General features: G+C 48.1%; 1 protein-coding gene across 1 annotated transcript; it reads right to left on the reverse strand.

Annotated features, from left to right (window-relative positions):
- Positions 1 to 17,547: 17,547 nt before the first annotated feature.
- On the reverse strand, positions 17,548 to 21,804 carry LOC147979815 (uncharacterized). The gene has a single exon (XM_087547187.1). It carries the CDS (start codon positions 21,627 to 21,629, stop codon positions 19,947 to 19,949), a length of 1,683 nt encoding a protein of 560 aa, XP_087403313.1. The 5' UTR covers positions 21,630 to 21,804; the 3' UTR covers positions 17,548 to 19,946.
- Between the last annotated feature and the right edge of the window lie 2,904 nt (positions 21,805 to 24,708).

A 24,708-nucleotide genomic window follows, 5' to 3' on the forward strand; every position in this document is an offset into this window, starting at 1 on the left:
GATCATCCTCAGAGCACATAAGCGTCAGCCCTTTCCATGTACGCCGACGGGTTTCATGGGCAACAAAGGCATTCTTGGTGGCAAGATTGCGAATCCTGTTTACGTCCACCAAGAGGCTTTGCATTTGGCGCTTCAGCCAGTCATGATGCCTATCCTGTTTCTGATGAAGGGCAACCAGAAGCTCTCGGTCATTGAGAACACGGGAGCGCTTCTTGGGCCGTTGGGCAATGGTGCTTTCAGTGGCTTCAGTGAGGGCATGATGAGGTGCACGTGTAGTTCCAGCCAGAGGATAAACACGAGTGACTGCTTGAACTCCTTCAATGTGTTGAGAGAAGCTTTGATTCTCAGCATTCTGAAGACTAAGGGGCTCCTTGGCAGGCTCTGGATAGATGGCTTCAACTGACATATCGACGTCAGGCAAAAAGATCCGATGATTGCGAGCAGAGGGCTGATAGGTGACAGCTGAGTGTAGTTTGATCAGCCGCATAATCCATGGAGCGTAAAACTTCAAGCCAAAAATGTCAGATCCTGATGCAGCAAGCTGGCGAATAAAGAAGTCTTGTGCATTGAAGCTTTTGCCATGAAGAATATGAAAGACCAACGTCTTCATTGCGCCTTCTAGCTTGGCATGTGGAGAATGTCCTTTGATGGGCCAGAGAGTTCGCCTTATGATGTGATAGATAGTACATGGCAGATACTCAAGGTCTTCAACAAAGAACTCCTTAGGATATTCAGCATCTGGAGGCAAAGGCTTCATCATGCTAAGCATCTGACTCATATTGGGCTCAGGCTTGTGGAAGATGCTTTCCATAGCAGCACTGTGAAGCTGACAACCAGGTTCATACAGATCTCCAGGAGTGGGCAGGCTAGTAGGCTCAATGATATCGAAGGCTTTGGCTTTATGATGAACATTGCTTGTCATCCACTCAAGGACCCAAGTCTTCAGATCCCTGTTGTAGCCACGGATATGAAGAGTGGCATAGAATTGGAGTAGCAATTCTTCATTCCCGTGCTCCTTATCAGTGACGAACTGCAGCAAACCAGACTCTCTGAAGCAATCCAGAGCTTCTTCCAAACAGGGCAGTCCAGTTATGGCTTCAGTGTCAAGACGCATATGTGAGAAAATGCGGCCTTGATTGTACAGAATGCATGAGTAATAACTGCGCTGCTGATAGCTCCAGAACCGATCAGAAGATATTCTTGCCTTGGTGTAGGGGTTCTTGGCGCTATCAAAGAAGGTGTTGTGTGCCTTGAAGCCATTGATATTGAATGATCCGGGTGCAGATGCAGTGCCTGGTAACCTGGGTAACCTTGGTATTGGCTTCTAAACTTGAGGCATGTGCTCAACGTGATAGTCAAACTGAGGACCAGCAGCAAGCGGAGGAGTTAGAATGGGCCATTTGACAGTGACAAGTTGGCCATAGTTGAATGCTTGCTCGCATCAACAGAGGCGTCAGGCTGCACATTGGTTGGTGCAGGTGCATCATTGGCTTCATTGGCCTCTGGCACATTGGTTGGTGCAGGGTCCACATTTGCTTCAGCCATGACTACGTCATTGGTTTCATTTGTGTTGGTGGTGGCAGCCTCAAGATTCTCAACCTCCACTTGATGAGCTGGAGGGTCGGGCACAGACACGTTCACTTCAGGAACATCTTCATCAGAGATTGGGGGTGTAGGGACACGATCTTCTTCTTGTTTGTCATCGGCTGATGCAGCCGGATTGTCTTCAGCACCTTTGGCTTTAGACACGGAGACATTCACAGTCGGAGTGGCTTCTGGGAACACTTGACCTACAACAGATTGGGGCACTTCTCCTTCTGGAACGCTCGAAAGGGGGACTTGAGGCCTTGGTCCTTTGCGAAGCCTGCGTAGCGCTGGCGACGCCTGTGGAGATGGAGTTGGCTGGGCCTCAAAGTTGTTTTCTTCGTCGGGCATAGGTGGTGTGACTTGTTGCTGTTGGGGAGTACTCGGGGTGTCTTGTTGTTGTGGGTGATCAGCCCACGATGCATCCTGAGCAATTGGCGTCAGAGGACGACCAATGCTGATGAGTTCGCTGTGCGTGAGCACAGGCGATGATACCAGTTGGTTCTCGATCTGAGGAAGAACTACATCATCTTCAACATTGTCATGGTGACCAATGTCTTTAGCGGTGGTGGGATCAACTGTTGGAATGTCTCCAGCTTCATGAGCCTCTGTGGAAGCAGGCTCATGAACAATCAGTTGGCGCTCGTGGTGTTCAGATGCAGGGCGAACCATTGAGATAGGTTCAACAACTAAGGGCTCTGTGGGAGCAGCCTGATCCTTCTTGGTTTTGCGCTTCTTCTTAGAGGGAGCGACATCAGAGGCTTCAGGATTTTTCCTTTTTCTAGCTTCAGCCTCGGCAGTCCTCTTCTTCTTCAGCTCTGAAGCGGTTGACCTGACCTTTGGCTTCGAGCCAGTCATGCTGCTTGGGAAGACTATGCGAGGTTCTTCCTGCCTTGAAGGTGCAGATTGATCAGTTGAGGGCTTCTTCTTCTTTGCAGCCATTCTGGGGTCGATGCCAGGATGACCAAGAGCCTTGCGCTTCTCAGCCTCATTGTAGGCTTGCACACACTTGTCGGCCAGGCTCTTCATGCGCTCATGAGAACCTTGAGCTTCTTCACGCTTCTTAAGAAAGGCTTCCTTGAGCTCGTGCAGCATAATCTTGAAGTTTTTCACATCTTGCATGCTGAGCTTGGCCATGTGCTTCTTGAACTGAGCTTTCTCATAGTCGATCATTTGCTTCAGTTCAACAATGTGCTGAGCTAGAGCTAGCTCAGAAGCAATGGCGCCAGTGAAGGCGACACTAAGGCCAATTGGAAGTTGCAGATCTTCAAAGCTGAGGTTGGGCGTGTCAAACCACTCATCAATGAAGTCATGGATGATTGCCACATCAAAGAGAGGCAAATCATTGAAGATCTCTGCTTATTCCTTGCTCTTGATCAGTTGCTCAAGAGCATCATCTGCAAGATCTTCATTGCTGGACAGATCAATGGCATCGTTGCGCAGAATAGCAGCAGCTGTCAGTGCCTGATCAGTACTCTTTCTCATCACGGTCTTCTTGGAGATGCGTGATAGATCTTCAGACTGCACACTGTCTTCAGGAGGTGCAGTAGCCAGTGGCTTCGCATGTGAGATTTTTGGTGCTGAGGCAGACTTTGAAGCTTTACGATTCTTCAGTTTCTTTGGCTTCGGCGGTGCAGGCGCTTCATCAGATTCAGCGTCATCTGCAGGCTCATCCACGGCTGTCCCTTGAACCATGATATGAGTGATGAGACCTTCCAGGTTGTAGAAGGGCCCAACAAGATTGGGTTCAGCTTCGCGGGTGCCATCGGCACGGGGAGCAGAGGGGCCAAGGTTGAAGTCTAGTCCCAATGACTTCTTGTTTTGCTTCGCCGAATTCTTGGCAAACTGGAAGTTGCGCTTGAACAGATTGTCGTCACGACACCATAGCAATGACGATGGGTCTGCATCCGCAGGCTGTGGTCCACGGACCATGCAGGGATAGAAGCCTTGTTCAATGGCTTCATCTCTAGACCTGGGTTGAAGATTTCTGTATAGGATGTCTCCCCATGGTTGCTTGATAGCATTCTTCTCAGCATATTTCTTGGTCACAAACCTGTACTTGAACCATTGTTCTGCCCAATATCGTTGAATCCATTGGATTCGTGTCTTGCGCTGATTGTAATCCTCTTCTGGATCTGTCTTGTACAACTCTGAGAGGTCATCGGGCAGATCTCTTGATGTTCCTCCTCGACGCTGTATGCCACTCTTCCTTGTTGATTTCTCCGTAGCCATGATCTTCAAACTGAATGGCTTCAACACGTTCAAAGGTTTCAAAGACTTTCGCTTGCTGGTCAAGCAGGAACTGGCTTCGCGAGAATTTATGTGATGCTGTAAGAATTCTGCAAATGAATGCAGACTATGAGAACCAAGGGATTCTCCCATGGACATGTACCTGTGACAGCATTAAGGTGCGAGGGAAGGGGAAGAGGTCATATGCATTCTCAGAAGATTTTGAAGATAAATCAGTTTAGAAGACATTGACCTCATAGTGCGAAGACATTCACTCATAGATAGAGAGTTGGTTCCAGATTTGTATGAATCCATGAATAAGTACAAGTGAGGAATCTAACTACTTTGTGAAGCATAAGTGAACATACTAGGCATATTATGAGATGCAGTATGAAATAGATCCAACTTGTGTGAACAGAAACTGCTTGTGGTAGAAAGTGATGAATCTATAGGATCAAAGGGGCCGTAAAAAGGAAGTTTTGTTTACCACACAAAGAACTGCTAGACGGAGTGGGAGAGGACGCCGAGAAGATCGATCGTCTGTGCCCTAACTTGGCGACGGAGGACACCTACGGCGACGGCGGAGAAGACGATGTCCGCGGCCGGCGTGAAGACGGCGTCGGTGAGGTCGAGGAAGCTATGCGCTTCGTCACCAGCGTTGTCGAGGGCTAGCGGTGGCGCTAGGGTTTGTGCGAGAGTGGAAGAAAGGATAATGACTGTGGTGAGGCGTGTATTTATAGGGATAGGGATGACACAGTGTTATTACACAGGTGCCCCTGGCGATTCACATCCGAAGGACACGTGGCCATCATGCAACATATCGGAGGTTGTTCCACGTTCCCACGCACGCCTGGATTGTCGGGTGGTCGTTCCCACTTCTTCGGGTTTCAGGTGAAGGAATTAGCATTGAAAACGGACTTAAGGTTTGTCTCTGTATCTTCTGCTGACAAGGACGCAGAGAAGATATTCGACAGTTTCAATAGAATGCATATGATTTGGAGAGATAGAGTTTGAGATAGAAAGCATAGAGAGGTTAGGGTCCGATCACATTCACTTAGTTCAAAAGATTCAACAAGAAGACATAGCTATAAGTGAATGTTGTAGAGGACAGAACACTAGTATATATATGTATATATAAGAAATACAATCAAATCAACATCGTGAAGATAATCATGAAGACAAGTTGAGATTGAAGCCAAACCAAATGTGACGACATACCAAACGTAATGCCATGAGTGAAACACTTCAAACAGAAAAATTTGGTGGTGGCATTACCCACCATATAGGAAGTATTAGACCCAGACACGGTGCACAAATATCGTGGCGCTCTGAAGTCAAATTCCACATTAATGTATTCACACTTAGAATGTAAGTCTTCATTGATTGAAGATATACTTTACTTCGTGTGTTGCACATCTAAGTCATCAGTATGCATAAGTGTTAGGATGTGTGCCTGATCACAGGACATTTGAGGATTCCAAGATATTTAGCTCACACCGTAACTTGCAAAACCTCTTCTCATCCAAGGGCTTGGTGAAGATATCTGCCAATTGCTCTTCAGTGTTGACGTGTATGATATCAATATCTTCCTTCACAACATGATCTCTGAGAAAGTGATGATGAATTTCAATGTGCTTTGTCTTCGAGTGCTGAACTGGGTTGTTGGCAATCTTGATGGCGCTTTCGTTGTCGCAGTAGAGTGGCACTTGCTTCAGATGAATGCCATAGTCTTTGAGTGTTTGCTTCATCCATAGAAGCTGAGCGCAGCAAGATCCAGCAGCAATGTATTCAGATTCAGCAGTGGAGAGAGATACACAGTTCTGCTTCTTTGAAGACCAACATACAAGTGATCGTCCCAGAAAATGACATGTGCCTGATGTAGACTTGCGATCCACCTTGTCACCAGCATAATCAGCATCCGAGAATCCAACTAGATCAAACTCTAAGCCCTTTGGATACCATAATCCTAATGTTGGGGTGTGAGCCAAATATCTGAGAATTCGCTTCACAGCTAAGTGATGCGATTCCTTTGGTGCCGCTTGGAATCGAGCACACATGCAAACACTAAGCATAATATATGGCCTAGATGCACATAGATACAGTAAAGAACCAATCATGGAGCGGTATACCTTTTGATCGAACTCTTTACGATTGTCGTCGGGACCCAGATGATGTTTGGCTGGCATTGGAGTCGTGAAGCCTTTGCAGTCTTGCATCCCAAATTTCTCCAGGCAATCTTTGAGGTAATTTTCTTGAGATATGAAGATGTCGTTGCGTTGCTGACGTATTTGAAGACCAAGGAAGAACTTCAGCTCACCCATCATGGACATCTGATATTGCTCTTGCATCATATATCCAAACTCGTCAGTGTATTTCTGATTGGTGCAGCCGAAGATAATGTCATCCACATATATTTGGCACACAAACAGTTCACCATCATATGTCTTCGTGAAGAGAGTGGGGTTATTTAAGTGTGTCATACCAAGCCCGAGGGGCTTGTTTGAGGCCATACAGTGCCTTGTTGAGCTTGTACACCATGTCAGGATGTTTTTGATCTTCAAAGCCAGGAGGTTGTGCCACATACACTTCTTCTTCAATCTTGCCATTGAGAAAAGCGCTCTTCACATCCATTTGATATAGAAGAATGTTATGATGATTTGCATAGGCCAGCAGTATGCGTATGGCTTCAAGTCTAGCCATAGGAGCAAATGTTTCATTGAAGTCAATCCCTTCAACTTGAGTGTAACCTTGAGCAACGAGACGAGCTTTGTTTCTAACAACTTGACCATGCTCATCTTGCTTGTTGCGATATATCCATTTGGTGCCTATTATATTGTGCTTGCGAGGATCAGGACGCTTAACCAGTTCCCATACATTATTCAGCTCAAACTGTTGAAGCTCTTCTTGCATAGCTTGAATCCATTCAGGTTCCATGAAGGCTTCTTCAACTTTCTTGGGTTCAGATATTGAGACGAATGTGAAGTGCCCACAGAAATTTGCTAGCTGTGTTGCCCTTGAACGAGTGAGTGGACCTGGTGCGTTGATGCTATCAGTTATTCTCTCAATCTGTACTTCATTTGCGACACGAGGATGTACAGGACGAAGATTTTGCTCTTGCTGATCATTGTCATCGTTAGAAGGATTGTCTTCAGGCTGAGCATTGTCTTCAGGTTGATCATTGTCTTCAGGTTGATCAGGTGCGGAGATGATAAGTTCCTCTTTAGGCTGAGCTTTAGAAGGTATGATTTCTCCAGTTCCCATAAGTTTGATTGATTCACTGGATGGAACTTCATCTAGCACATTTGGCAGGTGCTCTCTTTGTGAGCCATTAGTCTCATCGAACCGCACATCCACTGTTTCAACCACTTTATAGTGAAAAAGGTTGAAGACTCTGTAGGAGTGCGAATCCGTTCCATATCCAAGCATAAAACCTTCATGTGCTTTTGGTGCAAATTTTGAAGTGTGATGTGGATCCTTGATCCAGCACCTGGCACCAAATACTCTGAAGTAACTGACATTTGGCTTCTTGCCAGTAAGGAGCTCATAGGATGTCTTGTTGAGAAGTTTGTGAAGATACACACGGTTGATGATATGGCATGCAGTATCAATGGCTTCAGGCCAGAACTTTCTTGGAGTCTTGTATTCATCAAGCATTGTCCGGGCCATCTCAATGAGTGTTCTGTTCTTGCGTTCCACGACGCCATTCTGCTGTGGTGTGTACGGAGCTGAGAATTCATGTGTGATGCCTAATGTATCAAGATAAGTGTCTAGACCAGTGTTCTTGAATTCAGTGCCATTGTCACTTCTGATGTGCTTGATCTTGACGCCATAGTTGTTCATGGCTCGATTGGCGAAGCGTCTGAAGACATCCTGCACTTCAGTCTTGTAGAGGATTATATGCACCCAAGTATATCTTGAATAATCATCAACAATGACAAAGCCATAGAGACAAGCAGTAGTAGTAAGAGTTGACTAATGAGTGGGACCGAAAAGATCCATGTGGAGCAGTTTGAAGGGTTGAGTCGTTGTCATGATTGTCTTCGAGGGATGCTTGGCCCTCGTCACCTTTCCTGCTTCACAGGCACCGCATAAGTGATCCTTCTTGAACTTGACGCCCTCGATGCCTATGACATGCTTCTTCCTTGCAAGGGTGTGGAGGTTCCTCATGCCAACATGCCCTAGCCTCCGATGCCAGAGCCAGCATTCAAAAGCTTTTACTAGAAGACATACGGCAAGTTGTGGTCCTGCTGAGAAATCTACCACGTACAAATCATCTTTCCGATACCCTTCAAACACTAGAGACTTGTCAGATTCCATTAGAACAAGGCAACAATATTTTCCAAACATCACAATCATGTTTAAATCGCAAAGCATTGAGACAGACATTAAGTTGAAACCAAGGGATTCAACAAGCATAACTATATCCATGTGTTGATCCTTTGAGATTGCAACTCTACCTAGACCCAATACCTTGCTTTTACCAGTGTCAGCAAATGTGATGTGACTTTTGTCAGATGGACGTAAGGTTGAGTCCATAAGAAGGCTTCGCTTGCCAGTCATGTGATTGGTACACCCATTATCAATAATCCATTCTGAAGCAGCTGGTGTCGTACCCTACAGTGCAGTTAGGGGGATAGGCTTCACGAAGAGAATTGTGAAGCATAAACATTTGACGAGCAAGTGGATTATGAAGGCTTAAATCAATGTTAGGACCGATAGAGCAAGTGGCAAGCGACTCAGGAACAAAATACATAATAAGACCATTTGGGCATTTGATCTTGCGCCCTACAAGATGTTTAAGGTCCCCAGCAATAGCATCAGACGATTTTGGTTTTCGGCTAGAGACCTTTCCCTGCAAAAGAGAGTTAAGCTTTCTTAGCCACCCACATCTTCAAGGGTGGCTTCGAAGCAATGAGTCTAAGTGCAGCATCTGAGAACTTTGGCTTTGGAGCCCTAGCAAAAAGTCTTGCAGGTGGACAATAGTACTCATAAGAATAAGCAGAATAGTTCTTGGTCTTATGAACATGGCGGTTTGATGAAACGCGCGCATATTCACAGGCCTGAGTATAGTTTCCCTGCAAAACATTTGCGTTAGTGCGACTCGGGTGAGTCCTCTGTCTGGATGAAGCCTTTGGATCGTATGAAGCATGTAGTCTGGGGTTTGTCTTCTTCACTTGTGGTGTCATGACGAGATTCACAGGAAGATTCTCCAAACACCTTTTCGGCACCCAGACTTTCTTCATAGGCGGCCCATTCCTGCAATTACTACCAATATACCTGGCAAACACTTCACCATTCTGATTCTTAAACAGTTTATAGTTTGCATCAAAGGATTCATCAATAACAATGGGATTAGCACAAGTGAAGCCAGATAGGGTGGATGGATCCGCTGAAGGTTCCTTTGCAGCAACCCATGTGGTTTTGGGGTACTGCTCAGGTTTCCAGTAAGAGCCATCAGCATTCATTTTCCTTTCGAACCCAACACCCTCTTTCCTAGGGTTTCGGTTCAGGATCTGCCTTTTGAGGACATCACATAGTGTCTGATGCCCTTTGAGACTTTTGTACATCCCTGTTTCAAGCAATGTCCTAGCATTCTCATCAGCAATAGCAGTGGTATCCTCAGCAGAGGGGTTAGTTACCACATCAACAGTTGAAGATATTGCAATAGTAGCAGTAGTAGAACACCCAGCAACAGAAGTAGCATTGTCACGCTCGATGCATTTAAGACATGGTGGTTAAAATCCTTCCTGAGCTGAACTGATCTGTTCGGCGCGAAGTGACTCGTTTTCCTTTTGAAGATCTTCATGAGCCGCTCTCAATTTCTCAAGATCTTGCTTCCTTTGAAGATAATCATAGGAAAGCTTTTCATGAGTTGTTGAGAGCGTTTCATGACGACTTTCAAGTTCCTCATACTTAACGTGAAGATTTTTTATGTCTTCAATTAAGGACTGAGATCGAGTCATTTCAGCGTCTAACAGATCATCGCTTTTGTCTAACAGTTTTTGAATATGTTCCATAGCTTTCTGTTGTTCAGTTGCAATTTTAGCAAGTGTTTTGTAGCTGGGTTTGGAACCACAATCAGAGTCATCTTCACTAGATGTTTGATAGTGAGTAGTGCGTGTTTTACCTTGGCACCGCGTGCCATGAAGCAGTAGGTAGGAGCAGAGTAGTCCTTATCATTTGCATCGGTGTCGGTGATGAAGTCATTGTCTTCAGTGTTGAAGATGGACTTGGCAACATATGCTGTAGCCAGACTCGCAATGCCAGAATCGGACTCCTCCTCAGACTCCACCTCCACCTCCTCAGAAACGGACTCCTCCTCTGAATCCATTTCCTTGCCAACAAACGCACGTGCCTTGCCAGATGAGCTCTTCTTGTGTGATGAAGACTTTGAGGAAGACTTGGAAGAAGACTTTGAGTATTTCTTCTTCTTCTTGTCGTCAGAGTCATACTCCTTGCTCTTCTTCTTCTTCTTCTTCTCATTGTCCCATTGCGAACACTCAGAGATGTAGTGGCCAGGTTTCTTGCACTTGTGGCATGTTTTCTTCTTGTAGTCATGAGCAGAAGCTTCATCATTCCTTGAGCTTGATCGTGAAGACTTTCTGAAGCCTTTCTTCTTGGTGAATTTTTGGAACTTCTTCACAAGCATAGCAAGCTCCTTTCCAATGTCTTCAGGATCATCAGAACTACTGTCAGATTCTTCTTCAGATGAGGAGACAGTTTTTGCCTTCAAGGCACGAGTTCGCCCATAGTTGGGACCGTAGATGTCTCTTTTCTTAGAAAGCTGAAACTCGTGTGTGTTGAGCCTCTTAAGTATGTCAGACGGATCGAGTGTCTTGAAGTCAGGACGTTCTTGAATCATCAGGGCTAGGGTGTCAAACGAGCTGTCAAGTGATCTCAGGAGTGTCTTGACGACTTCATGCTTGGTGATCTCAGTGGCGCCGAGAGCTTGAAGCTCATTTGTGATGTCAGTGAGTCGATCAAACGTGAGTTGGACATTCTCATTGTCATTTCTCTTGAAGCGGTTGAAGAGGTTGCGAAGGACACTGATTCTCTGATCTCTCTGGGTTGAGACGCCTTCATTAACCTTGGAGAGCCAGTCCCAGACTAGCTTAGATGTTTCCAAAGCACTCACGCGGCCATACTGTCCTTTTGTCAGATGACCACAGATGATGTTCTTGGCAGTGGAGTCCAGTTGAACGAACTTCTTGACATCAGCAGCGGTGACACCTTCACCAGCCTTGGGAATGCCATTCTTGACGACATACCATAGGTCGACATCAATGGCTTCAAGATGCATGCGCATCTTATTCTTCCAGTAGGGATATTCAGTTCCATCGAAGACGGGGCATGCAGCGGAGACTTTAATTATCCCTGCAGTCGACATAGCTAAAACTCCAGGTGGTTAAACCGAATCACACAGAACAAGGGAGTACCGAGCTCTGATACCAATTGAAAGTGTGTTATATCGACTAGAGGGGGGTGAATAGGCGATTTTTATGAAAGTCTTCAAAACATGGGAGTTTTGAAGACAAACGATAGAAATGAACCTATAACCATGCAGCAGAAGGTAGACTACCCGAGACAAGCCATAGTCAAGTATTCAATGAAGTGAAAGTACAAATACTAACAGCAGCTAGGCAGTACGGATCAGGATGGAAGATAATATGAAACCAATCTGAACTAACAGTCACACAGTGAAGACAAATGGACAATGCAAATAGGCAATGACTTCACAAGGACCAACTGTAAATAAAGAGATGGGAAGGATAGAACAAGTGAGCTTGGTGAAGATAAAGATTTGGTAGACCAGTTCCAACTGATGTGACAGTTGTATGTCTGGTTAGGGCGGCTAGGTATTTAAACCTGAGGACACACAGTTCCGGACACACAGTCCTGAACATGCAGCTCAGGACACTCAGTCCTCACCATATTCCCCTTGAGCGAAGGTCACACAGACCTCGCCCAATCACTCTGGTAAGTCTTCAAGGTAGACTTCCAAACCTTCACAGACTTCGTTCACCGGCGATCCACAATGACTCTTGGATGCTCGGAACGTGATGCCTAACCGGCTGGAGGATTCACAGTCCTCAAGTGTAATAAGTCTTCAGGTCACACAGACAGGAAGACTTCAGTGATGCCTAACACTCTTTGCCTCTGGGTGGTTAGGGCTTTATCCTCGCAAGGAATTCTCTCTCAAAGGCTTTGAGGTGGGTTGCTCTCAAACGACAAAAACCGTACTCTAACTCTGAGCAGCCAACCATTTATGGTTGTAGGGGGTGGGCTATTTATAGCCACTAGGCAACCCAGCCTGATTTGTCCAAAATGACCCTTGGTCACTAAGGAACTGACACGTGTTCCAACGTCAGATTTCAAACACACACGGCAACTTTACTTGGGCTACAAGCAAGGCTGACTTATCCAACTCTGGACAAGATTTGCTCTCATAGTCTTCACTTGAAGACATAGGATTTTGGTTAAGCATCACTTCAGTCATTCTGACTGGTTCACTTGGACCCCACTTAACAGTACGGTGGTTCCTATGACTCAACAAAGAAGAAAAAGAACGACGAAACAACTAAGTCTTCGCGCTCCATAGTCTTCATGCGATGTCTTCTCTTGTCATAGTCTTCAATGTGAATGTCTTCACATACCACCTTTGACTTCAATGTCTTCATTCATTTTTAGGGGTCATCTCTGGTAGGAAAACTGAATCAATGAGGGACTTCTACCTGTGTTATCCTGCAATTCTCACAAACACATTAGTCCCTCAAATAGGTTTGTCGTCAATACTCCAAAACCAACTAGGGGTGGCACTAGATGCACTTACACCCGGCAAGAGCGGACGTGACAGCTCACTGGCGCTGACATTGAAGCGGCACGTCGGCCGAGAGAGTGCCACCCGCACCGCTTCCCGGTGCAGGCAACTGCGCATATTCAAACGACCCGACGGGCGCTTGTTCGTCCGTTTGCTGCCCAGCATTGATGGCACATGGTTGCCGAGACGCCTCTTCCGGTGCCACTCGTCCGTCCCTCTGCCGCCCATCGGTGCTATATAAACCACTGCCCTGGTACCCTAGCCATAGCCACAGTCATCCCTCTCCACACCGCTCCCCGCCATGGATCCCTCCGCGGCCAAAGCTCACTTGGACGGGCTTACGTCGGAGGAGAAGAAGGTCGTGGCCGCCATTGCTACCGACTGGTAGACCGGCAGGAAGCCTGAGACGTGCAAATGGAGGACGCCTTCGACGACGAGCTATCACCACCCTCCTCTTCCTCTATGGCACCCTCCTCCTCCTCTCCACCCTAACGGGTGCATTACACCATGCGCATCGGCGAGGCTCGTGCCCATTATATGGACATGTGCGGGGGGAGCGGTTCTGGGAGGCGCAGGCCAACGCAAACTACAATCACAACCTCCTCCAAGAGCATCTGCACCCGAAGGAGCAAGTCGCCGCTGGTAGGGTGGTCGCATCGAACGAGGACATAGTGGAGAAGGAGGCGTTGCTCGAGTCCTACTGCTCCACGCGTGAGATCCAACTCACCCGCTGGCGGTACCGACAGCGGGTGGCAGAGGTGGCGGCCGCCAGCAAGGAGCACGATGATGACGCAGGCGAGGCGTTGTTCGTCGACACCGACGACAAGGAGCCCCCCCCCTCGGCACCCAGGAAGGCCACCACTCCTCCCCTCCCGTCGACACCAAGCTTGATGGGCTCAGCATCTTCGCCCGGTTAGTCACTTGGCGGCGACGTCGAGGTGGACAGCTTCGGTTCTCAAGGGTCCAGAGGCGGAGCTGGAGAATGCCGAGGCGAAACTAGAGACGGTGAAGCTTCAATTCTCGGGGCTGATGGCCGAAGAGGGGGACCAGACGCCAGCGATCATTTAGATTAGGTATTAATTATACTCGAGAGCTCGCCCAAGACCGCTTTGATGTATTTGAAATGAACCTGTCATGTTTATATGAAATTAGGTATGTTTATTGAAATCAGGTCGTGTTTATATGAAATCCGAACTTGTTTGAACAAATTTCACCCATTTGATTTGAGTTGTTGTGAAAATGTATGCGGCCAGCGTTGGATGGCTGCCTTCCCCATCCGTGTCCACAGACTGGTCCCCTGTCCACGAATGGATGCGAGAGGTTTTTTGCGGGTTGCCGTTCGAGATGCCCTAACTCCACATGCATTGACACGCAATCAGAGCAAACGCTGGTAATCGACCGCATAATGCCCGTCTCAGTGCTCCATCATGTACAGGTGCTAAGGATGCCATACATGCAAATAAATAATGTAGCAAAGCAATTAAAGAGGAGAGGGCGCATTATAGTGATCCCAGGAGGAAAAGGAGGAAATGGTAGCACGTGAACCTATGTAAAACGCCTACCAACCAATGCATGAAGGAGTTTTGTTGATAAAGAATTGAATAAAACAAGCTAAGCTACAAAAGCTAAGCATCTACTCCCTCCGTTCCGAATTACTCGTCACAGAAATAGATGTATTTAGAACTAGGGAGTACCTCTGTCCTGCTTTATTGGTCCCCTTGGCATTTTGTGCTAAATTTTGACCTTAAATTTAACTAACAAAATGTTAGTGCATGTAACCAAAAATAATATCACTGGATACTATGTTCAAATATGAATCCAACTATATAATTTTTGATGACATGCATTATTATTTTCTTAGTTAAACCTATGATCAAAATTTGGCACAAAATACGGCGACTAATAAACCAGGACCAAAGGTAGTAGTAGTTGCTAAAATAATTAATACACTTAAGCATCAATCAGAGAAACAACGAGACAAAATCCAGAAAGTCAAATCACGATAAAAACTACCATTTTCGTTCGGAATTACTTGTCTTAGAAATAGATATAACTAGAAATACGTTTAGATACATCCATTTCTGCGACAAGTAATTCCAAACAAAGAGAGTAGTAAGCACGACTCACACGCGCGATGTCCGTCCTTTATCCCAACGCCCCCGATAGCCGGTGGTCCAAGCAAGCACGAAAAGGCGCGCCGCCAAACGACCCTCGCCGTAGAACAGACGCCGACCCGAACCCCAAATTCGGCGCGGCGCGCACACCGCACGACGGCACACGAGAAAGCACGAGCAGCAGCGCGACCACTGCACAGCTGACCGCGGGTGCGGACAAAACGGCGTTTTGCACGCAGCCAGCAGGGAACGGTGGTGCCGGTCGAAGTCGGACCGGCTGCCAAGAACAATTCGTGGATCCAATTAGTTAGTCGGTCGCATTGTTAGCTCTCGCTTAATTTATGTGGGCGGAGCAGCCTTCTGGAAATGCTCAATTATTGTCAGCTTCTGCTGTCGCTCCAAAGTGGTGACAAAGTCACACCTTCTTTGTCATTTTTAATATCTGTGGACTTTTATTTTCGTTTGGCCGGGACCCGCAAAGCTAAGAAGGCGAGTTGTTGTCGACTCCCCGGAAAACAAAGTGTGTTTTCGACAGGCACTGAGCGTACCATTTGGGTTTCAGTTAAATCCACCTGCGACACCACAAGTATTTGAAAGATGCCTCCAAAATACTCCAAGGACATTTCAAATAAGTTGCGCCAGATACGACATTTCAAGCCGTCTTTTTATTTCGAAAATGGTGCTTCTCCTTCAAGACAAGTCGCAGGGGCAGATCAGTTGCCACACCAAGGAGGCAAACCACTCATTTATACAGTATAATTTACCCCAAATAAAAAGGAGGCAACGACCAGACCCACATCCTTCAAAGCTCCAAGGACAAAAAGCGGCAATAATTAACCAAACCGTCCTCGTAATTCAGAAGGGGGGCCCTTGATTGTGGTGCCACGAAAGCAGGCAACACCTCAAATTCAGTGGGCTCTCCCTCTCCCCGAAAGAAAATCTCGATCTTGTTTCCGACCCGCGGCTGGCGCGCAAACCACGACGTTAATACGGCGACGACAGTTAATGGTGCGACGGCGACTGCCGACTAGACGCTCATGGGTGGGGTATGCTTAACGGCGTCAAGTGCCAGTCTATGTGGAGCCCATTCGGCCTTGCACTATGGCCCGTGTAATCCCTCATTCGGTTTGATGGATTTTTGTAAGAAAAACATAGGGATAAGGATTCCGGAGGAAATTTTTCTATATATGCATTCGGTTTGTAGGAAATGCGTACAGGAATTTCATAGGAATACTACCCATTTCTAGTGTTTTTTAAGGAAACTACACATTCATTCAAATCTCATTTTGCACGTAGGAACGAGGCAAGTCAAATCCTTAAGATGGCAAGTGTCATTCTATCAAATTCCTATAATACTCCTAATTCCTACGTTTTGATTTCCTCCAAAGCAAATGAGCCCTAACAATCCACTCTGCCCTACTCGTTGAAATCAATGAAGGCTGGCAAGCGACCATGGTCATGGGTGGTGCAGTTAGGCCTTATACAATGCAAGATGCTTAGAGAAATAAATCAGACTTTTCTTAAGCACCGGCGTCTATTTGTACAGAGTAGGTGCTTAACTAAGTGTCTCTTATGTAGAAATAGACATTGATGCTTCAGAAAAAATTGATTTAATTTTCTAAACACCTACCATTGTGCAAGGCCTTATGTATGGGAGTGCCACTCTGATGTTGGGCTGCGGGTGATTCAGGTTTAATTAAGGAACCTTAGTCATGTACTCATGTGTGCACAATTGACGCGCGATCGTAGACTGGTCCGCGTACATTAGCGCACTGCCTTATTGGCCTACCATGCTAGTGATAAGCTTTTACCACAACGGTTGATTACTGTAACGTGCCCGATCTAGATCTTGCCGAAGAAGAAGGAAGGGAAAGGAGGGGTAGGTAGGATGCCAGGTAGAGGAAGAGCAACTTCTCTCTATAGCAGTTTGCAAATAGTTTTTCCATGTCCCATGCATTCGGTGCTTGGTTCCTTTATAACCCAGGCCAACACCACGCTCTCACCCCACACGTTACAGCCAGGTAGGCACCCCTGACACCCACGCACGCCACTCACGCCTCGAATGCTTCTAGCAGCAACTGACCGCTGGGTCACTCCATCGGCGTGTCCGTGGCCGTCATGTCAGTCGTGACATTGCCTCCCCCCCCTTGGAAGACGCCTTGTCCCCAAGACGTTGTGAAGGCTGGAAATCGCTGTTGAAGCCTTGCAGGGTCTTCCCAGGTCGGCAAAGATGATGGAAAGTTGTTCCACAACACTAAGACTCGCGATGCAGACTTCCCTTGGACTTGGATGTTCTTGCTGTCAAGGATTGCCTCTGGCTGATGCTTCGCCTGCAGAATGTGGTTAGCAGGAGGAAGTTGAGCACTTACAGAAAGATCGGCGCCGATCGCTCGTTTCAGTTGTGACACATGCACCACGGGGTGTATTTTGGCGCCCTCCGGCAACTTCAGCTTGTAGGCAACAGCACCCACGCGAGCTTCGACACAGTACGGCCCGTAGTAGCGAAATGCTAGTTTCTGGTACGGCCTCTGCGCAATCGACGTTTGGATGAATGGCTGGAGTTTGAGAAACACCATGTCACCCACTTCAAACTCTCTGTTCGTCCTATGCTTGTCTGCTTGCTTCTTCATACGGTCCTGGGCATGTTTAAATTGTTGCTGCAAATGCTGGAGCATGACCTCTCTCTCATGAAGCCATGTTGTCAGATCAGGAACAGAGCACTCCTCAACTTGGTCGATGCCAAACTCTCGGGGTAAATGGCCGTAGATCACTTCAAAGGGTGTCCGTCCAAGCGAGGAATGGAAGGATGTATTATACCATTACTCCGCAAGAAAAAGCCATTTGACCCAGTTGGCTGGGCAAGAATGTATAGAGCAGCGGAGGTATCCCTCGAGGCATTGGTTCACCCGCTCGGTCTGCCCGTCAGTCTGGGGATGATACAATGAGCTGAGCCGTAATTGAGTCTTGGATAGCTTGAACAGTTCCTGCCAGATGGTGCTGGTGAAGATACGATCATGATCCGAGATAATAGCCAGAGGAAGTCCATGCAGCCTGAAGATTTCTTTCATGAACGCTGTCGCCACCGTCAAGACTGTGTATGGGTGCTTCAGCGGTAAGAAATGGGCATATTTGGAAAACTTATCCACTATCACCAGAATGACATCGTAACCTCCAGATTTTGGCAATCCTTCGATGAAGTCTAAGGAGATGACGACCCATGGTCCTTTTGGAATCGGCAAGGGTTGCAGCAGCCCCGCAGGTGAGACTCTTTCAGTTTTGGCACGTTGACAAGTGATGCAGGCACGAACGAACTGTTTAACCATTTCCTTTAGCCCTTTCCAAGCAAACAGTCTCTTTACTCTGTTATAAGTTGCATGGAAGCCTGAGTGCCCTCCCACCGCACTGTCATGCAGGGCTCGAATGATGGAAACCTGTGTGTCAGTGTCATTGCCAATCCAGATGCGATTTTGATAGCGGAGAACACCTTCTTGAAGAGAGTAATCCTTGTGGGCAGCTGGGTCCAATGCTAGCTGGGCTACCAGTCGTTGTATCTCCAGGTCCTCCCGATAGCTAGCCAGCACTGCCTCTAACCACGCCGGTTTGCATATTGCCACAGCTGACACTTCGGGCATGTCATCATGCACCCGTCTGGAGAGAGCATCCGCCGCCTTATTGGAAGTGTCTGCCTTATACTGTATCTGAAATTGGAGTCCAACCAATTTAGTAAATGCTCGTTGTTGAATCGGTGTGTTCAACCTTTGGTCTTTCAAGTTCAACAAACTTTCCTGGTTTGTGCGGATAATGAAGGGTGCGTGTTGCAGGTATGGTCTCCAGTGGTCAACAGCTAAGAGCAATGCCAAACATTCCTTCTCATAAGCTGATAATCCCAAATTCTTGGAGCAGAGCGGCTTATTGAGATATGCCAAGGGATGATGGTCTTGCATAAGGACGGCTCCCACACCGGTGACACTAGCATCCGTTTCCACCACGAATACCTTCTCGAAGTCCGGTAATGCGAGCACGGGCGCTTCAATCAAGGCTTGTTTCAGAGAGGAGAAAGCTGCATCCGTTGTGGGTGTCCAGACAAAGAGTGTGTTCTTTTTCAGTAGATAAGTGAGTGGTCGACTGATAATCCCAAAGTTTCTGATGAACTTCCGGTAGTACCCGGTTAACCCCAAGAAGCCCCTCAACTCACGTACTGATGAAGGTGTTGGCCAGTCTCTGACAGCTGCAACCTTTTTTTGGTCCGTGGCCACTCCTTGCACACTGATGCAATGACCCAAGTAATCAATCTGAGGTTGAGCAAATGTGCATTTGGAAAGCTTGACCTTGAGTTCATTCTCCGACAACAACTGCAACACTTGTCGCAGCAATTCTCTATGCCCCACAAGGTCTTTGGAATGCATCAAAATGTCGTCCATAAAAACAAGAACACCATGGCGTAACAACGGCGACAAGACTGTGTTCATGCCACCTTGGAACGTCGCAGGACCTCCCGTGACTCCGTATGGCATCACTCTGAACTGGTAATGTCCCTGATGCGTTTTGAAGGCAGTTTTTGCCTCATCCTCCTCCTTAAGACGAATTTGGTGGTATCCAGCACGCAAGTCAAGCTTTGAGAACCAGCATGAGCCGGCCAACTCGTCAAGTAACTCGTCGATCACTGGCAGTGGGTAGTTAGTCTTCAAGGTCACAGCGTTGAGGTGTCTATAATCCACACATAGTCGCCATGTCTGATCTTTCTTCTTCACTAACAGAATAGGTGAGGAAAAGGGGCTGAGACTCTCCACAATCAGTCCTGACTTAAGCAGTTCCTTAACTTGAGCTTCAATTTCGTTTTTCTGCTCAGGAGTGTATCTGTATGGACGCACATAAACAGGCTTAACCCCCGGAATCAGGGGAATCGAATGATCCCAATCTCTGTGTGGTGGAAGTGTCGTCGGTTCGTCAAACACGCTTTGAAACTGGTCCAAAACTTGCTGAATCTCAGGCGGTATCTCTGTAATCGTCGCGCCAGACGGGGATAGCGTTAGGGCCACGATGTGAGCCACTTCATTTTATGCTTCCAAGGCGCACAACTGGTCCAAGGAAATTTGCTGTAAGGAATCGAGTTGAGCCTACACTCCCACAAGAGGAACCTGCTGCCCTTCATGCATAAATTTTAAAGTCTTCGCTGTCCAGTCAACCCACATTGGCCCGCACTACTGAAGCCAGTCCATGCCGACCACCATATCATAACAGCCCAGTGACAGTACTCGGAGGTCTGTCGTGAATTTGTGCCCTTGAGATGCCCATCGGCAGTTTGGGACATAACCTGAACACTGGAGAGCCCCTCCGTCAGCGATCTTGACTGTAATTGGTGTTGTTCGCTGAACTTGATGCTGAATTTTAGATGCGACAGACTCACTAATGAAACTGTGGGAACTCCGTGAGTCGACCAGGATCAGTACTTCATGATCACCAATGCGCCCGACCAATCTGACAGTGCGCGGAGTCGTCTGTCCTGTGGTTGCTAGTTTAGAGATGGACATCAAGACTTCATCATCCGAGTCGTGCTCGAGACCCACTGGCTCCATTGGATTGGCTTGAAGCAGGTCCAACAACTCCTCGACCACGTGAAGCTGGACGGTAGGGCCACATTGGTGGCCTTGCCCCCACCGCTCGCCGCACTTGAAGCATAACCCACGGGCTCGGCGGTAGTTGCGCAAAGCCGCCACGCGGTCGTCACCGCGATCTTGGTCTCGATCCCGGCGCTCTGGAGCTCGCGCCGCGTCCAGACCGCGTCGGTCCTCCGCTGCTGTCGGCGGCCCCGGCAACACTTGACGCGCTGGCGCGCCCATCGCCAAGAGCGGACGAGGAGGCACGCCACGCTGGTCTTGGCGGCGGTATTCGCGGCGAGGTAGCGCCTCCAGCCGCTCCTCCTGCATAGATGCCAAGGAAAACGCAGAGTCCAAGTCGTGGGGTTGGTGCAACATAACACCTGCTCGGATTTCAGGTTTAAGCCCTTCCAAAAACTGGGTTGTAAAGTAGACAGAATCAAACCCCGAATTATGAGCTAAAATGTTATGTATAAGTTCCTCAAACCTATGCATGTAATCTAACCCACTCTGACGAAGGGTATTGAACTGCCTAATATGAGACTGGTATTGCTCTCTCCCAAATTTGGTGCAGAGAGCCTCACACAACTCTCCCCAAGTGAACTGTTGACTCTTAGCTTCATGTAATTGTAACCATCTAGCAGTGTTGCCATTAAAATGCAAGGTAGCTACTCTAACCCATAACTCTGGTTGGACATCATAGACGTCGAAGTATTTTTCACATTTCATTTTCCAGAATTGTGGATTATCCCCATCAAATTGAGGAAAATCAAGCTTGGGCAGTGACCAATTGACATGCAAACTCTGATGAAAGGACTCGTAGTGGTTCTCCCTCCCACTCAGATCAGCCGTACGAAAGGAAGGGGATGGATGCCTGGGTGGGAACGTACCGTTGGCCGGAGGCGGCGCTAGGGTGGTGACCACCCCGTGTGCCAGGCCCCCGGTTTCGGCGATGTCACGGTGGCCACTTGGCCCTTGGTGCCTCGAGTCAGCCCTTGGTGAGATTGCCGCGGCGGTGCCCACCACCTGGTCCACACCCGATTGTCCCGGATCAGGCGCGGTTTCGGTGAGATCCGCCGCAGTCCTCGTCGGATCTGCCAGGGCGGGGTGGAGGGCGATGCGCCCCACCTGCGTGCGGAGCTCGTCGACTTGATTCTGAAGGTTCGTCACCGCCGGGCGCCAGAGCTTGAGGGAGGTCTGGATCGCATCCAACCGAGCGTCGTTGGCGGCCCGTCCTTCGTTGACGGATTTGATGAGCGCGGCGAGCTGCTCCTCCATGGCCGCCATCTTCAGAGCCTGCTTGGTGGCGTAGCGGGGTCGGGGTAGGCCGTCTCCAGGTCGCCCGACCTCTGATACCACTTGTAACGTGCCCGATCTAGATCTCGCCGGAGAAGAAGGAAGGAAAAGAAGGGGTAGGTAGGATGCCAGGTAGAGGAAGAGCAGCTTCTCTCTATAGCAGTTTGCAAATAGTTTTTCCATGCCCCACGCGTTCGGTGCTTGGTTCCTTTATAACCCAGGCCAACACCACGTTCCCACCCCACACGTTACAACCAGGTAGGCACCCCTGACACCCACGCACGCCACTCACGCCTCGAATGCTTCTAGCAGCAACTGACCGCCGGGTCCCTCCAGCGGCGTGTCCGTGGCCGTCATGTCAGTCGTGACAATTACACTTTAACTACTTGACATTCGTTCGTTCAATCATAAATTCAAAACACATATCAACATCTATGGCTGCAACAAAAAGTTAATTACATGTACTCCCTCCGTCTGCGAACATGTACTCCCTCCCTCCCTCTGTCCGCGAATATAGTACATGAACTTGCATGATATGTACACATTCATGCAAAAACTTGAAAAATGACATAAATTGGTTGTCTAAATAGGGTTTCCTAAACATTTGAATACATTTCTGTCGGTCACTGTCAAGTGGACTATTAACTGCAGTCTGCCCAAATTTCACGCCACCCTGGCATCAGGTCCTGCTTGTCAGTGGAGAGACAAAGAAATAGAAATACCTATATGCCACACCACCATGGCATCAGGTATCACCTCTCAGTGGGACAAAAAGAAATAGAAAATACCTATATGTCACACCACTATGGCATCAGGCCCCACCTGTCAGCAGGGAGAGAAATAAATAGAGAATAAAATGGTGCACAACAAGACCTTGCATGATGTAGGTTCACATGCAAGCGCGGGCTACCCAAGCGAACCGAAGCAAGTTGTTGTTGTATACAGAGATGGATTAGTTGTTGTATACAGAGATGGATTAGTTTCTATTATTATCGATCATATGTGCGGGTCCACCTTTCAGTGGGGGAGATAGAAAGAAGCAGGCACGGTCGTCTGGTCCAAGGAAATAAAATGGCACACGACGTAATGGGACCGCGGTCCTTGTGTTTGCATGCAATTTGTGCTGCTATAATGCTTGTGCTCGTCAAGTGGATAAATACTAGTTGTTCAAAACGGCAATGCTTAAACAAGCTTGGTTTAAGTGATAAGCAAGTTTCTTAATAGCTCAATTAGTTCAGCCAAAAGAAGCATGAAAGGAAATTAATCTTGAGCACGTACACTAGCTACAACAAAACAAGTGACTAATAAAAACATATGAACAAGCGATGAGCGTATATGCAGACCTGGATACTCCGTGCAATGCATTCTAGAGTAGTCTTGGACTGAATGCATGTACTCCCTCCGTTCTGAATTAGTTGTCTTGAATTTGTCTAGATACGGATGTATCTAGACTCATTTTAGTGCTAAATATTTTTATATCTACACAAATCTAAGACAAGTAATTCGGAACGGAGGGAGTATGTTATACCGCTGACCGGAAAATTAACACCAGAGCTGGAAAGATGGCGCCCTGCTCCCGCGATCCGGACGGCGCCGCGCCGGTCGCGGCAGGCTCGCGAGCGCCGCCGCCTCCGCCGTCCCGCCTTGCTTCGGACCTCGCCGCTGCGCACCCGCCTCCCGACGCCTCGCTTCCGTTGACCGTTGCCCCGTCCGTCCCGTGCGCTGCCGCTCCCGTCGTGGAGGTGTTGTCGCTGCGCTGGGCCGATTTGGCGGAGGATGACGACTCCGCCGCTCGCCGTCCCACCGTCCGATGCGTGCCTCCGGCTCGCCGAGCTGTGCCGCGCCCGGCGTTGGTCGACTCGCCGCACCAGGGCGGTCCCTCCCGACCTCATGCTCGCCGGCATGCATCGCGTCCCCTCCTCCCGACTCCATGCCAAAGGGCCGACCATGGATCTCGGACCGCTCGCCGCCGCCGTGCTCCGGCGTGGGGCGTCGCGGGGCGGTCTGACCTAGGTCGTGCCCGGTGCTTGTGGCGCACGACGGTGGCTCCTCCTAGCTCTCAAACTGCTCCCTCCTCGTCGGCGGCGTCTCCGCCGGTGATCGTCCGCACGTCGCTGTTCCGACCCTTCATCGCTTCGTTCGGCTCCTCGTCGCTCCGGATCTCGCCTGGCCATCCTCGATGACCCCCTGCCCACTGGAGCCCCCGCGCCGGCGTCGGCCGCGGCAGCGGCGGTGGTCGCAGCACTAGCGGAAACCCTAGCCGATGCTGCCCCGCTTCGCTGGCTGGGTCGCTGCTACCTCTTGAGCACTGCGTTGGATTTTTCCGAAGAGGAAGGGATGATGCAGCAAAGTAGCGTAAGTATTTTCCTCAGTTTTTTAGAACCAATGTATCAATCCAGTAGGAGGCTACGCTCGAGTCCCTCGTGCCTACACAAAAATAATAGCTCAACGCAACCAACGCGCTTAGGGGTTGTCAATCCCTTCACGGTCACTTACGAAAGTGAGATCGGATAGAGATGATAAATAATATTTTTGGTATTTTTGGTATAGAGATGCAAAGTAAAAAGTAAAAGCAAAGCAATAATAAAGTGATGGAGATTGATATGATGAGAAAGAGACCCGGGGGCCATAGGTTTCACTAGTGGCTTCTCTCAAGAGCATAAGTATTCTACGGTGGGTGAACAAAGTACTGTTGAGCAATTGACAGAATTGAGCATAGTTATGAGAATATCTAGGTATGATCATGTATATAGGCATCACGTCCGAGACAAGTAGACCGAAACGATTTTGCATCTACTACTATTACTCCACTCATCGACCGCTATCCAGCATGCATCTAGAGTATTAAGTTAAAAACAGAGTAACACCTTAAGCAAGATGACATGATGTAGAGGGATAGTTTCATGCAATATGATAAAAAAACCATCTTGTTATCCTCGATGGCAACAATACAATACGTGCATTCCTGCCCCTTCTGTCACTGGGAAAGGACACCGCAAGATTGAACCCAAAGCTAAGCACTTCTCCCATGGCAAGAAAAACCAATCTAGTAGGCCAAACCAAACTGATA

The sequence above is a fragment of the Triticum urartu genome, chromosome 3A (assembly GCF_056163025.1).
Source record: "Triticum urartu cultivar PI428250 chromosome 3A, HENAU_Tu73, whole genome shotgun sequence".
In the NCBI taxonomy this organism is placed as follows: Eukaryota; Viridiplantae; Streptophyta; class Magnoliopsida; order Poales; family Poaceae; genus Triticum; species Triticum urartu.

Bases quoted from the DNA above. Each gene is read 5' to 3' on its own strand.
- LOC147979815 (XM_087547187.1), bottom strand. From the start codon at position 21,629: ATGGCGGCCATGGAGGAGCAGCTCGCCGCGCTCATCAAATCCGTCAAC.